Source organism: Urocitellus parryii, chromosome 8, assembly GCF_045843805.1.
Source record: "Urocitellus parryii isolate mUroPar1 chromosome 8, mUroPar1.hap1, whole genome shotgun sequence".
Taxonomy (NCBI): domain Eukaryota; kingdom Metazoa; phylum Chordata; class Mammalia; order Rodentia; family Sciuridae; genus Urocitellus; species Urocitellus parryii.
Genome location: NC_135538.1, coordinates 83,883,278 through 83,897,810, shown reverse-complemented (window position 1 = coordinate 83,897,810; position 14,533 = coordinate 83,883,278). Strand labels below are relative to the sequence as shown.

Genomic DNA, 14,533 nt, shown 5'->3' with positions numbered 1-14,533 from the left:
TATAGGTATTAAGCCTTTTTATACTTTGTGAATTTTTTTCTTTCCTAATCAAATTTTTTGGCATTATGGTTTAGTCACTCAGAGTAGTAAAATTTTCCATTTTCTTGTTCAGAGTTCTCATTTTTCTCCTTTATAATTTCTTCTATTGCCCCAAACCTGAGCACACCATCATTTTTCCACAAAAAAAAAAAAAAGCAAGCAAATGTTTTATGCTATGTTTTGGAAAATTTTTATTTTACTTTGGTATGTGGAAATGTAAACTTCTCATTTATAAAAACAGAGAAGAAGGATGCCAAAGCCTAAAAAGAGTGAGGTTTCAGATAGTAATGGGAAGAAGACAAGAATTAGACCCCAGAAGGCTGAGGACTTCAAGCTGAATTAAATGATGATTAGAATATCATGATAGAACAGACTTTTTTATTATTACTGATTTGTCAAAGAACATTTTTTCTATTTTTTTTTAATGATGTGGTCATGTCCTGTTGTTGAGGCACCTATATTGTCTCAAATTGCTCCTCTCAAAATACACCAGTAGCACCAATAAAAAGAAAGCAGATCAGTCAAACACTCTTCAACTCTGGTTGAGAGAAAAAAGAGGATGTCATCTCTTCATCTATTATCATGGCCTTGCTGTTGGCTGCCCTTGAACTACTTTGGAGAGCTTTAACAAGCACTCTGATGCCTGGCTCTATTCTTCAGTTTCTAATGTTGGTCCTGAAGGCATCCTGTGTGTTGGTATTTTTTTTAACACTCGCCAGGCGAATCTAATGTGCAACCAAGGTTGAAACCCACTGTAGTCATTTCAAGAAATGCCAAAAGAAATAGAATCTGTAAGAGGAGGGGTCTAAGAAAGAACTTGAAAATTCCTGTCCTGCTTTCAGAAACGCCTGAATCTGGATGGCAAATTTTCATAAGGGAAACAGGAAAAAAAATGGTCTTTGGACACAGCAGAAGTTTTTAGCATATCTTCTTTAACACCTTCTACCTTTATCACCTAAGCGCCAAGTGGTTCTCTCCAAACACTATGAAAAATAGCAATTTTAAGTAGCATTTTTTCCAAAATTCATATTAGATTTTCCAAACTGTATCACAGGGAGGTTTGGGAACCATTCCAGGAACACTGCTAATTCACAGGAAACAGGGCTGGGAGTATAGCCCAGTGGTAGGGTGTGATCCTAGCATATGTGAGGCCCTGTGCTCCATCCAGAGCTCCTAAATAAATAAATAAATAAATAAAAAGAAAGAAAAGAAGGGAGGAAAAGAGAAAGGAAGGAAAATGAAAAGAGGGAGAGAGGAAAAAGGCTACCGGAAAGGGATGGAGGAGACAAAGAGTTACGTTTTGTTCTTCTTTTTCTCCTTCATGCCAAGTATGGACCATGCATGGAGTAGGCCACCAGGAATAAGGGGAGCACCTCCATTGCCATTTTTGCCTTTTATGACTAGATTTTGTGCAGATCTGTGCTCACATGAGCTTATGTTCCCTTAACCCACATCTCCCAAAATGCCAGGGCAAAAAGCCAGACATCTGGTTAGGGGACAGAAAGCCAGCCTCAGCTGAAAATTTAGTCCCACCCAGGTGTTTTAGTATTCACAGAAGGTTTAAAGCCCCTGGTAATCATAAGAAAGACATTTAATTGGGGCTCGGGATGTGGCTCAAGTGGTAGTGTGCTTGCCTAGCATGCGTAGGGCACTGGGTTCGATCCTCAGCACCACATAAAAATAAAATAAAGATATTGTGTCCACCTAAAACTAAAAAATAAACATTTCAAAAAAAGAAAGACATTTAATGTGTTATTAACCTTGCTAAAAAGAATATTGACATCTCAAGATACTTAAGAAACAAAGATAGCAACTTCTTTCCCATTTTTCTGGCTTCAAAATAAAGAGGACAAAAATCTTTAATTCAGCCTCTGCCTCAACACATGCCAGCAAAAATATACTTCCTCTTCATTTGCTCTAACAAAACCTACCAAAATTTAAAAAAAGAAAAAGCAGGACTGAGTGTTTAATTTATGCATTGAGTAATCAAGTTATAAATTGTTACAACAAAACTCCCCAATAAGATGCATTTAAATGTAATACAGTTGGTGTCTGACTCCCATTTCTGTCCAGCCTTGTTCCCAAACAAGAGGAATAGATGAATCTCCTGTTGGGAATAAGGCAGTGCAGCACTGACCTAGCAAGTAGTTGTCCCATAACCATGTGGCCTGTTCCCAGCTCCATTTACATTCAGTTGTGAACATTAGTTTCAGTACTAGCACTACAGTAGACACCTGCTGAAAAACCAGTTTTTCATCAATCTTACAATGAAAAGGCCCTGCATTTTATGCTATTTAGCCATTGAGACCTTCATCATCATGTTATATTTGGTTATACTGTCTTCACGAAAAAAGATCACCATATAGGTATCCCAGGATCTGCCTTCCCTGAACCCATTCTGGTGTTCCCCAGTTTCCTAAGGTATAAGACAGCTATTCGAGGTACCTCTCACTAGAGTTCAGAGGAGGGAAAGCAGTCACTTGCCTCTGTTTTGAAGGACAGCATAGAACACTCTCATGAATTCTATACTTGTACAGAGAATCGTCACAGAGTGTGTTATTTGATATTTCCTTTGTGTAGCCAATATCTGGGCTTCTCACAGGGCTCCATAATAGCAGCTGGTCACCTCAGCTCTGTCCACCTCCTACCCTGGTTTTGAGCACCCCCTCTACCTATCTTCCTCTTCTACCCCTCATACACTCTCCTGAAGTTCCAGAGTATGTGTATTTCCAGGGATCCCTTAGAGTGTGGACTGGCTCAGCACATGTCCATGATAACCACACTGCTCCAAATTGGATCCTTTGTCCATGATGTGAAGGAAAATATAATACAAGAGAAGAAAACCCAGCTGCCAAAAAGAGACAAGGACAAATCTGGAAGGGGTCAGAGGTGAAGTTCAGGGTCAGGTAGCTCCAGACCCCAATTACATGGGTTTAAATTCTGGTTGTATCATTCACTCTCCAAGTGTCCTTGAGGGAGTCTCCTTACCTTCTATTCTTCACTTCTATAATCTGTAAAACAGGACAATAATAGTACACACCTCATGGGGTTTTATAGCAATCAACTAAAGTTCTTGGTACATAATTAGATTTCTCTAAAAAGCGCTTATTACTATTATTATAATAATCATTACTGTCCTAGAGTGAAGAATTGGAAGTGGAAAGTGGTGAATAGTTTCCCAAATGCATTAGTTTCCCAGGCTACCACAACAAATTGCCACAACTTGGGTGACTTGAAGCAACAGAAAGGTAATGTCACAATGCAGGAGTCCAGAAGTCCAAAATCCAGGTATTCCTAGGCTAGTTCCTTCCAGAGTCTCTGGAGAAGAAATGATCCTTAGTTTTGGGGGGTTGCCAGCAATCTTTGGTATTCCTTGGTTTGTAAATGCATTGCTCCACTTTCTTGCCTCTGTCTTTTCTGTATCCTTATGTCTTCTCCTTTTCTCTCTCCTATAAAGACAATTTCATTGTATTTAGAGTCCATCCAATGTAGCATGCTTTTATCTAAACCTTACCTTTTATTACATCTGCAAAACTCTCTAAGTAAAGTCAGACTCTGATGTTTTAGGTGGACATAAATTTGGGGAGCAAAACTAATCACCCCACTATAGCAACTAAGCAGGGTGAGATCAAATCAGAGGAAGAAACCATGAACAGTTTCTGAAAGAATGTCATCCCACCGTGGGCATGATGTTTCAGGGCTGTAATGGCTGTGTGGCATGGGTGGTCAATCAAGCAAAATGAGCCAGCCACCCTCAAGGTCATCACTGAGTCAGAACCAGCTGTCAAACAGAGTTAATCATGTGCTGTCTTTTAAACTGTAGCCAACTTCTCTAGAGAAAAGTTAAAGGTACCCAACTCATCCGGCAACACATTAGAAGCTCTTTACTCTGTCTCTCCCAACATATTATGTGTCACTATTGAACACTGAATGCATTCTGACACTGGGAGATGCAATGGAAAATGTATGAGCTTTGGAGCTTCAGAGAAATGGATTGTAATGCCATGCTTTGCAATTTACTATCTTCACTTACTCACCTTCATGGCCTCAGACAAGGCACTTACCCTCTCCAAGTCTCAATTTCTGCATAATACCACTGCCAACTTGTGGAGCTATTCCACATAAGAAAGTAATGTATGCAGAAGCTTCACCTATGGGCTGGCATAAATCTCAGTGAGTGTTGGTATCTGCCTTAATCCATTTGTGCTGCTGTAACAAAACACCTGAGTCAGGGTACTTTATAAAGAACAGAAACTTACTGTTCATAGTTAGGGAAGCTAGAAGGACAGACCAAGGCACCAACAGGTTCCATGTCTGCTGAGGACTGGGGTTCTGCTTCCAAGAGGGTGCCTTGTTGCATTCTGCAGAGAAGATGAACCTTGTGTCATCACATGGTGCAAGAGACAGAAGAGCCAAAGGGCCTCACTAGTTCCCTCCAGCCCTTTTATAAAGTTGCTAACCTTATTCATGAGGAGTCTGCTGTCCTAACTTAATCACCTCCCAAAGATCCCTAGCTCTTAAAACTATCACATTGGTGATTAAATTTCAGCATAAAAATTTCAGGGGATGAATTCTGACAATATCCCAGTTACTGAAACAATTGCAAGGTGATAGTTCCATCTCTCCTCCTGATTAGGAGAGAAGGCCAAAGGGACCATGAAGAAGAATGTGACGACTCATCCACATACATATCCCATCATCTCTTCCCCCACCACCACCTCCACTCCAGCACAATGTAAATGGAGTGAATACGCAGTGAATATTACAGGAACTAAATGACACAGCAACAGCATTCCAAGTACAAACTGTCTCAAGGAATGAACCTCCAATAGCCTTTTGGATTTTGAAGCATCCAGGACAGTGCATAAACAAAGTCTCTCCCTTTCTTGGCTTACCAAATGAACACTGCACAGAGCAAAGGCAACACAAAGTAGTGTCAGTGCTGTAGTACAGGTCAATACATAGAAGCTCGGACCATATAAATCCAGCATTTAGAGGCCACACAATCTGTTTCTCATGAGTGCATTTTTATTATTTAGTTTACATGTGTATTACTGAGGTAATACATATTCATTGTAGAAATTTTAGAAAATATAGCCAAGCAAAAATAATAAAATCGCTCTTAATCCCAGAGAAATATGAAGACTTTTTTAACAATATATTGTACAATGAAACCCACTGTTTTATACAGTTAATATGTACTAATGATTATAATAAAAAATAATATATCATTACAGCTTCCTAATATTCCATGATATAAACCTATCCATATTTATTTATCCCGTCCCTAAATGGATGAAACTTCAAGGAATTTCAACTCGTTTTCAATATTTTGTCAGTGGAAAAAAAATGTAAATATATGAATTTACTTCTGATTCATCTTACAAACCTTTAATGATTCGCTATTTATTATAACTCTTCCCCTTTTCTCAGTGTTGAACCCCAAAATAAATTTGCTTGATTTATGAGGAACTGATTTTCTTATCTAATCTGAAAATCTGCTCTCAGCTTTGGCTGTATTGTCTTAAGCAAGCTCTTTCCTGGGCCACGCCTGCCTGTGTGCAGTAACAAGTAGCCAACATTTCCTGGGTCTGGCTGCTTAGCTCACTTGTTCAGGGCATAGGGCTCATGGGGTCAATGTCACGGGATTAGAGCTCTACATATGCAGGCCAGTTACACGTTCAAAGACTGTTCTCTAACTCCAAACAGCTGTTGTTTAAACTCTGGCTGTTAGTTTCCAAGGAACTGTGCAAAAGAGCATGGGTAGATGAACACAAGTACTCACCACTGTCTTCCCCATGAAGAGCAGTTCAGGAAAGTATTCATGTCAAATCACACAAAACTGGTGAGACTATAGAAAATGAGAAAGAATAACGTTGGGAAAAGAGTTGCTGACCTGATACGTACCTTGGTTTATAAGCTTAATCTGTGAGTACCTACTGTTCCTGTGAGATAATTCAGTATCATGTTTTTCAATTGCTGTCGTTGGTGTTGACTGGCGTTTTTCTCTTGCAGCTGACACCGCACTTGGCACTGATGATGTATATGATGAAAAAGGATGCCAGTGTGATGTATCAGTCGAAGATCTCACCCCACCACTTAAAACTGTCATTAGAGCTATCAGGTTAGTGAAAATTTGGAACCAAATGATTCAGAGGCAAACCTCTGATTATTTGAATTACTATGTTGCTAAGTTCTACTTTAGCAGATAAATCTCCTAGAATAACTACTTTTCCTAATCATTCACATGCCTATTAAGTTGTGAAATATTTTTTTCTAAATCAAAATTCTATAGCATGCAACACAAAATATGTTCTAAAAGGTGAAAAGCCGGGCCATCCTGGAGAAATTACATAGGAATCAGCATGCTGTGTGTATTTGTTCCTTTAAGGACATTTCGTTTATTGATGCAACTGGATTTTTAAATGGTACTTAGGATGTGATGCTCCAATCTACATTCTGTATTTTGTATCAAAGATAAAGTCCTCTGGGTTATTTTAAAAGAGATTGAGTTCTGAAAATGAGAAACCCAAATTACAATGCAGTGACTTAGTCCTGTCTTCTGAAATGTAATTGTTAATGATTAATCTTAACTTCGCTTCTTCTATTGATGGTAGAAAGCTAAGAATGCATCCAAAGCAACTTAAATTTATATTTACAGGCCCCTCTTCCCCTTCACAAAAAAAAAAACAAAACACAAAAAAAATTTTCAGAATGTGGACTAAATGAACTGTTGCATTCTCAGCCTGTCTCATCAAATCCCTCTGGGAGAATTTATATCTGTAAGGGAATGCTGAGTGACTGTAATGCAAAAAAAAAAAAAAAAAAAAAAAAACCTCTGATATTTTTTGGCACTTTCTTCCTCTTACCAAAAAGCAGAAGCAAAATTTAAAATATTCAAAACAGCTTAGCTGTTCAGATGCTTTGTCTAATCTCATGTCAGCATGACTGATTATGTCTGTTTATTTGGTCAGTTAGCATCATGTTGGACATGGCTTTCTCTATGGTTGGGAGTCACTAGAAAAGCAGAAATGAATGAAAAGATTTTGGTGAATGTGGGGACGAAGAAAATCATGGTATGGTAAAAATACATAGTGCACATTGTTTTTATGTTTAACCTATCTTTAACAGCAACCTCAGAAGAAATTAAGTAAAGCCTAGTTATTTCCCAATGGAACCATTCAAGTGTCAAGTCCTACAGGAGAGCACATCTTCCTATTTGGCCTGGAAAATCTCAGATTATGCCTCTTCTCTCATAGTAATCGTTAATAATATTCCCTGTTTTTCTCAAAGTATCCCAGTTTAGTCAACCAACTATATTATCATCCTACCCTGGGGAAACTAGAAGTCTTGGATGATATTTAAGCCCAGAAAATCCAGAATATATAGTGAAATGATGTCTGAAAACCTTAAGTTAAAGAGATGCAGAGGATCTAGAAATGCACTTTCCAATACAGTAACCATTAGTCACCTGAGACTATTTAAATTTGAACTGATTGAACTGGAATACAATTTAAAATTCAGCAGCTCAGTCTCACAATCTACATTTCAAGTGCTCAGTACCACAGATGGCTAGTGGCTACAATATTAGACAAAGAAAATATGGAACATTTCTTTCACTGCAAAAAATTCTGTTGGACATTGGTGGTCTAGAAGTCACCTTGAGATTCCTTACATGCATTGATTATATCCATGAAAGATCCTAAAGTGAAGGGGTGAGGGGACAATTCATTCTTCAAATTAATCTAACTTGCAACAAGAATAGAAAATTTTATCTAGTGGAAGCAGATTAGTTTTCCTAAAAGTCATATTTAACCTGGTCTCTGTCATTTCCCAAGACCTTCTGAAGCTTTCTGCTTTTGCTTCACAACCTATAAAATGGATTGTGAGCTGCAAGAAAGAAAATGAAATAGGTTTATTCTGCTAGCTAAGCGCTTTAGCAACAGTTTAAGATTTACTTTGCTCTACCTTCTTGAAACCTGACTGATTTTTGTAATGTCCTTTGTAGAATTCCCTTGATTTTCAGAATTCTTTCTTCATCCTTATTTTTAACTTAATTGAATTATTTATCTGTCTATCCTTGCTGTGGATTTCTGAAACTTTCTGAGTACTATGTGACACTTGAGGAGGATGTTTTTCTCCACCATATCCTGATTTTGCTTAGTGGGGACTTATTTTTTTATCATTTTCAAGTTTCAGCTAAAATTATTGGATTCTATAAAAATCTAATAACTATACTAAATAGTTTAATAACTTAATTGGAAGTCTTTTATTCGTGGTAGTACTTAATTTCTAAAGATATGTAATTAAAAGACCAACCCATATAATTAACAGTTATGAAAATAAGTTTGCAGGTATAAGTTCCTAAATCATATGCAAAAGTGTTCTCTTTTTTTTAGAATTTTAATTACATAAATAAGTTCAGCAGCATCAGTTGACTGAAAGATTTTTTTGCCAGAAAATGTCCACCTTTTGCAGCTCACAATAACAGTTTACATATACATTATTAATTCAAGTGTAAACTACATATTATTAATCTCTAAAATAACAACTTGTCTTGGCATTTTCTTTGTTTTTTTTTTTTGATTGTTTGAATACTTAATACAAGTGCTTGAATATGCCTTTTGTATCCCAGTAGCTCTTACAATAATAGGTTTTCTTATCTAAAATGTGTAATAGAAAATATGTATTCCACTGCAAGGATGATAGTATAGAAAATGATATTACTACACTTACAAAGTAGGAATTCTCATTTTCAGTTATTAATATTTATTAAATATCTAACCATTTTCTACTTACTTTTGAGAGTGAAAATTCTCAGGCAATGAGAATATTAAGACCACTCTGGGGCTGGGGTTGTAGCTCAGTGGTAGAGCGCTTGCCTCACACATGTGAGGCACTGGGTTCGATCCTCAGCACCACATAAAACTAAATAAACAAAATAAAGGTATTGTGTCCATCTACAACTAAAAAATTAAAAATAAAAAAGACCACCCTGAATTTGCCTGGATTCTATTATCCAAATGCACTTTCTGCCTTTTTAATGAATGATGCCACTTTTTATAGTACATATAAAATAATGACTATTCTTAGACTATTGCCAAAATATGTCTTTTACTCAGAAAAAAAAAACTTAGTTTTGTATTTTTCCTTTATAATTTTCACAGACTTTTCTCAAATTAATATTTTATGAAAATGTACAAATTTTATGGAATATTTTTTCAAATTCACCTCTAAGATTAAAAAGAAATTTACTTTTTTTTTTTTTTTTTTTTTTTTTTTTGGTGCTTAGGTACTCTAACACTGAACCACATTCCCAGTCTGAGATTGTACTTTTTTTTTTTTTTTTTTTTTTTTTTTTAGTACCTGGTATTGAATTCAAGGGTGCTCAACCAATGAGCCACATCCACAGCCCTTTTCAATTTTTACTTTGAGACAGGGTTTCATTAAGTTGCTTGGGGCCTCTCTCTGTTGCTGAGGCTGCTTCCAACTCCTGCCTCAGCCCCCTGAGCTGCTGTGATTACAGGTGTGCGCCACTGTGCCTGGCTTCATGACTCAATTCAAACAATGTTAAGTTTGTTTTCCTCCATTCAGGGAAATTAGTATCTAAACAGAAAAAATTAGGAAGGAAGTAAACAAATCAATCTAGACCTTCTACAAACAAATCTAGAGCATTCATCATACCCCCTTTTCCCTGTCTCATAGTAGGACAACAGTTTTCCTATCACTGTTTAAAAAATATAGCCCATAAGTTGCTTGGGTGTGTTTTTCTCAGAGCTTCTGAATTCTCTGAGTGGATACTGACTGTGACTTTTCACACTAGGACTTGACATTGTAGGTCACCACGTAAGTATGAGTCTTAGGCAAATTTTCACATAAAACATTAACATATACTTTTTTAAAATTTGAGATAGCAAGTGTTTGAAAGTTATATCCAATACAAGTAAATATTTTTAAAAGAGTCCAAGAATGACTTTTTAAAACACAAAAGAAATTAGGTAACTTGTTTTTCCTGTACTAAACTGGTTAGGTAGTTTCTTAGATATGTACACCAAGGCAAAAGGTAAGTATGTTTAGGGCAATTGGGAAAAAGTACTTTGTCTGTTAAAATAAGGGAATATGCTTCCTACCAGTTCTGTTTTCACATCTAGGATCAAGGCCACTCTTAACAAGAACTTCATTAACAATTGTTCTATCAGCTGCCATGTTTTCCACCATCTTCAAGATCACAATATCAAGCTACTTATTTTCCTTGTGAAGATAACCAAGAATACCAGTGCAGATACTCATTATTCTCAAGAGAAATGAAAGAGAAGTTATTGATTATATCAGGTTCTTAACTTCTCTTAGTACCTTCATGCTATAATCACCATGCCTCTCATGTTTTTCTACATGCAACCTTTCATTTCCCAAGTCACACCAGCCTTTTAGAGAAGCAAATAATTTTTTTAAAAAAAAGATCTAGGGTGAAAACTCAAAGAATGTACCAGAACCCAGGGGTACTTGACCACTGAGCCACATCCCCAACCCTTTTTATATTTTGAAACAGGGTCTCACTAAGTTGCTTGGAGCCTCACTAAGTTGCTGATGCTGGCTTTGAACTCACCATTCTCCCACCTCAGCCTCCTAAGCAACTGGGATTATAGGTGTGTGCCACCACAATCAGATCAAAGAAATTTCTTTTTTTTTTTTTTTGGCTTAAAAGAGCATAAGTTTATTTTCTCACAGTTCTGGAGGCTAGAAGTCAAAAATTAAGGTGTCAGCAGGGCTGCTTCCTTCCTGAGGCTCTCTGAGGGATAATCTGTTCATCCTCTTTCCTAGCTTCTGATGGTTCTTGGCAATCCTTAATGTTTCTTGGCTCATAGCTATTTCTACCTTCACATGGCTGGTGCTGTCTGCCCCCCACCCTCACTCCCTTTCTCTCCACCAATTTGCCTGCACCTGTCTCTGAAAAAGACACCAGTCTTTGGATTTAGAGCCCATCCTAGCCTATTCTGACCTTGTTTTAACTTGATTGTATGTGCAAGCCTCCTAATTCCAAATAAGATCACACTCACAGGCACCAGTGATTAATTAGGACTTGGACATATCTTTTGGAGGGACACGCTTCAGCCCAAGGGGCAAGGAATAAACATTTTTTTAGTTGAAGCTGCAGCTGATTTTACCCTAACACCACAGGTTAATTATATTCTGCCACCCCCCTCCCCAGTGCTGTGTAGGAAAAGTGGTCCACAAACAGTACCACCTCTGTTGGGACTAGTGGCTCATATAACCACTCTGGGCCTGTTTCCTCATTAGTGAGAAGGGTATGGCAATAATATTGTCCTAGTAGTGTTGTAGAGAGGATTAAAGGAATTAACATTTACAATGCACCTAGAGCAGTTGCTATCACAAGCTAAGAACTATATAAGTGCTAGTTGTTATCACCCTTGAGTTGTTTGGACTCTTTGGTGTCTCCTTAGTATGCTGCCACCTCTACTGCTCATTGTCTGCTAAGAAAGTGGATTTTGATCTTTATCTCTCCATGACAAGTCACCTAAAAGGAGCAACTTGCTGCCTTCCCATTGACCTTTTAAAGAAGTCAGGACAGTAAGAAGTAGAAGTTACCTCTTCTCTCACCCTCCTTCACCCTTTCAGAGTCCTGACTACAGACTCTCTGAAGTTCCTCCCAGAAAGTCAGTGCATGCACTCAGAAAATATGTATTGAGCCTCTACTCTGCATAGAGATAAACATTAGCAGGAAGGAGAGAGAGCCCCACTTGAAGTCCTGAGGGGTTAGCAGAAAAGTAAAGAGTCAATCATGATGCAGAGCCACACATCTCTACAATGATAGAAGTCCAGGATGTTCTGGGTCAACATAAATCAGCACTTCTTTGGGAGATGGCATTCAGGAAGGCTTTCTGGAAAGAGAGAATGAATGGAGAGATCTGGTAGATTCATAGATACGAGGTTATTAAGGAGGGAAGGATTAAGGAGAGAGGGAATTGCAATTGCAAAAAGAAGTGAAGGTGGCATTAGAAAGTATGTGTTAGCCTGGCACCCTGGCGCATGCCTATAATCCCAGTGGCTCAGAAGGCTGAGGCAGGAAGATGGTGAGTTCAAAGCCAGCCTCAGCAACAGTGAGGCTCTAAGCAAAGCAGTGAGACCCTGTCTCTAAATAAAATGCAAAATAGGGCTGGGGATGTGGCTCAGTGGTTGAGTGCTCCTGAGTTTAATCCCCAATAACCCATTCCCCCAAAAAAGAAAGAAAGTATGTGTCAATATATGGTGGAAACCTAGGAAAGCAGAGGTGAAGCTGAAGAGAGGACTGTCATAGTGAACAGCAACATAAGGAAATCTTTATGTTTTATATTTATCAGACTGGTACATTGCATTGCAATCTATTTTTTACACTACAGAAAGTTGTCATTCTTGTTTTTGTTTTTGTTTGTACTTGAAAATTGAACCCAGAGGCATTTTACCACTGAGCCACATCCCTAGCCCTTTTTATATTTTATTTAGAGACAGGGTCTTGCAACATTGCAAACTTTGGGCCTTACTAAGTTGTTGAGGCTGGCTTTGAATTCGCAATCCTCCTGCCTCAGCCTCCCGAGCTACTGGGATCACAGGCATACACCACCATGCCCAGCTGTCTTTCTAAATTATAAAACATGGGCTGGGGATGTGGCTCAAGCGGTAGCGCGCTCGCCTGGCATGCGTGCGGCCCGGGTTCGATCCTCAGCACCACATACCAACAAAGATGTTGTGTCTGCCGAGAACTAAAAAATAAATAAAAAAATTCTCTCTCTCTCTCCTCACTCACTCTCTCTCTCTCCTCTCTCACTCTCTCTTTAAAAAAAAAAAAAAATAAAAAATAAATTATAAAACAAAGAACAAATCAAAAAAGACATTGTTGTTACAGTGCCTGGATCTGCTGGGGCCTGAGCCACATAGTCATGATGGATAATAGTGGAGGAAGGATTTCAGAGCTTTGTAGACATTAAAAATTATAAGATTTGGATATATACTGATGGGAAAGGATGGAATGAAAGAATAGAAGGAGGACTGGGGTACAATAGTGGTACCAGTGATACAATGCTTGTTTAGCATGTGTGAGGCATTGGTTTCAATTCTCAGCACCACATTAAAAATAGATAGATAGATAGATGATAGATAGATAGATAGATCAACAACTTAAAAAAATTTTTAAAAGAGTGGGAGGAAAAAATATGGAATGAGACAAACATGGTAGCCATCAACACAGAGATAAAGTGCTTATACAAGTCTCACCCAGGAAGTGAAGAGAAGATGGTCCACATGGAATTCTAAGACTCACATACATGGAAGGAGCTACAAAAGGAAGAAGGCTCTCAAGGGGACCAACTCAAAGCAGCAGATAGGTGGAAATCAGAAGATGTGGTGAAAGAGGACCTAGAGGAGGAACATGCTTCAAGCAGGAGACAGAGGTCAACTGCAATAAGCACTGCTAGGAGGTCAAAGAAGACAAAAAATAGGAAGATCCTTTGAAAGTGGCAACAAAGAGGTCATCAGGACTTTGGAGGAAAATTCAGAGAGGTGAAAGGATTTGAAGATTTGAAGCCAGATGTAAACAGAAATTAAATTATCAAAAGCTTTCAATCTAATATGAACATAGATGAAGTGTCAAGAATTTCTTTGTAACTAGGGAAGACTCATCGACTCTTCTAAAATAGCTCAGATCTGATCAGAGCACTGAAGAATCACTGATGACATTTCAGAGTTTCCAAGGTAGATATGCAAATCAAACCCTGCTGTTAATCCTGGCTTGGGTGCTAAGGTTTTCCAGTTTTCTTGCCCTGCTATTCTTCCTATTCTGAAAGGCAAGCTTAAAATCATTGTCTTGACCCTTCCCTAAAATTTTATCTCAACTCTGACTCCTTCTGGAATCTCACTTTATATGTCAGACAAGAATACTCCACAAATAGAGAAGAGGCACATGTTTGCACATGTTTCTGCTAAATCTACAAGCTGTTTAATCATCACCAGTTCTTAACTTTGCTGATGACATCTCTGCTATTCTAGCAGAGGTGATGAGTCTTTGTTTGCAAGTCACTATTAACAGCGAGGTCTATGACATATTACAGTAAAAGATGCTACTAGAAGAGCATTTTATGGATCATTTAGCACATATTGTTTAAATCATTTAATACATTCCCTTGAAGATTCTTATTGTTTGCTTTTGTTTTGAAGATAATTACATGTAACCACATTTTTCTCTGAGGCTACATTGTTTCCACGAAAAACACACTTGGTAACATCTGAGATTTTTAACCTTTCAATTGGCTATAATTTTAAATGAATCTCGTATTTATTGCCATGACCAAAAATGTTTAAGAGTAACTAAGATGTATGAGCACTTTATTTATTTACTTGTTTATTTCACACTTTAAAGTTTATGAAGGATTTTATACTCCTAAGGGAACAAAATCACAAATTTAGTTACCACAGAATCCTAGTGGGAAAGTTAACCATTTAC

The 14,533-nt window shown here is 37.8% G+C and overlaps 1 protein-coding gene across 6 annotated transcripts in view; it reads left to right on the top strand.

Annotated features, from left to right (window-relative positions):
- Kcnq5 (potassium voltage-gated channel subfamily Q member 5) overlaps positions 1-14,533 on the top strand; it is a 535,459-nt gene that overhangs the window by 504,518 nt on the left and 16,408 nt on the right. For all 6 annotated transcript variants that reach the window (XM_026391338.2, XM_026391337.2, XM_026391336.2 and 3 more), the window contains one exon: positions 6,055-6,163. In XM_026391338.2, the coding sequence (XP_026247123.1) occupies positions 6,055-6,163 (109 nt within the window). The remainder of the gene's footprint in view (positions 1-6,054; positions 6,164-14,533) is intronic.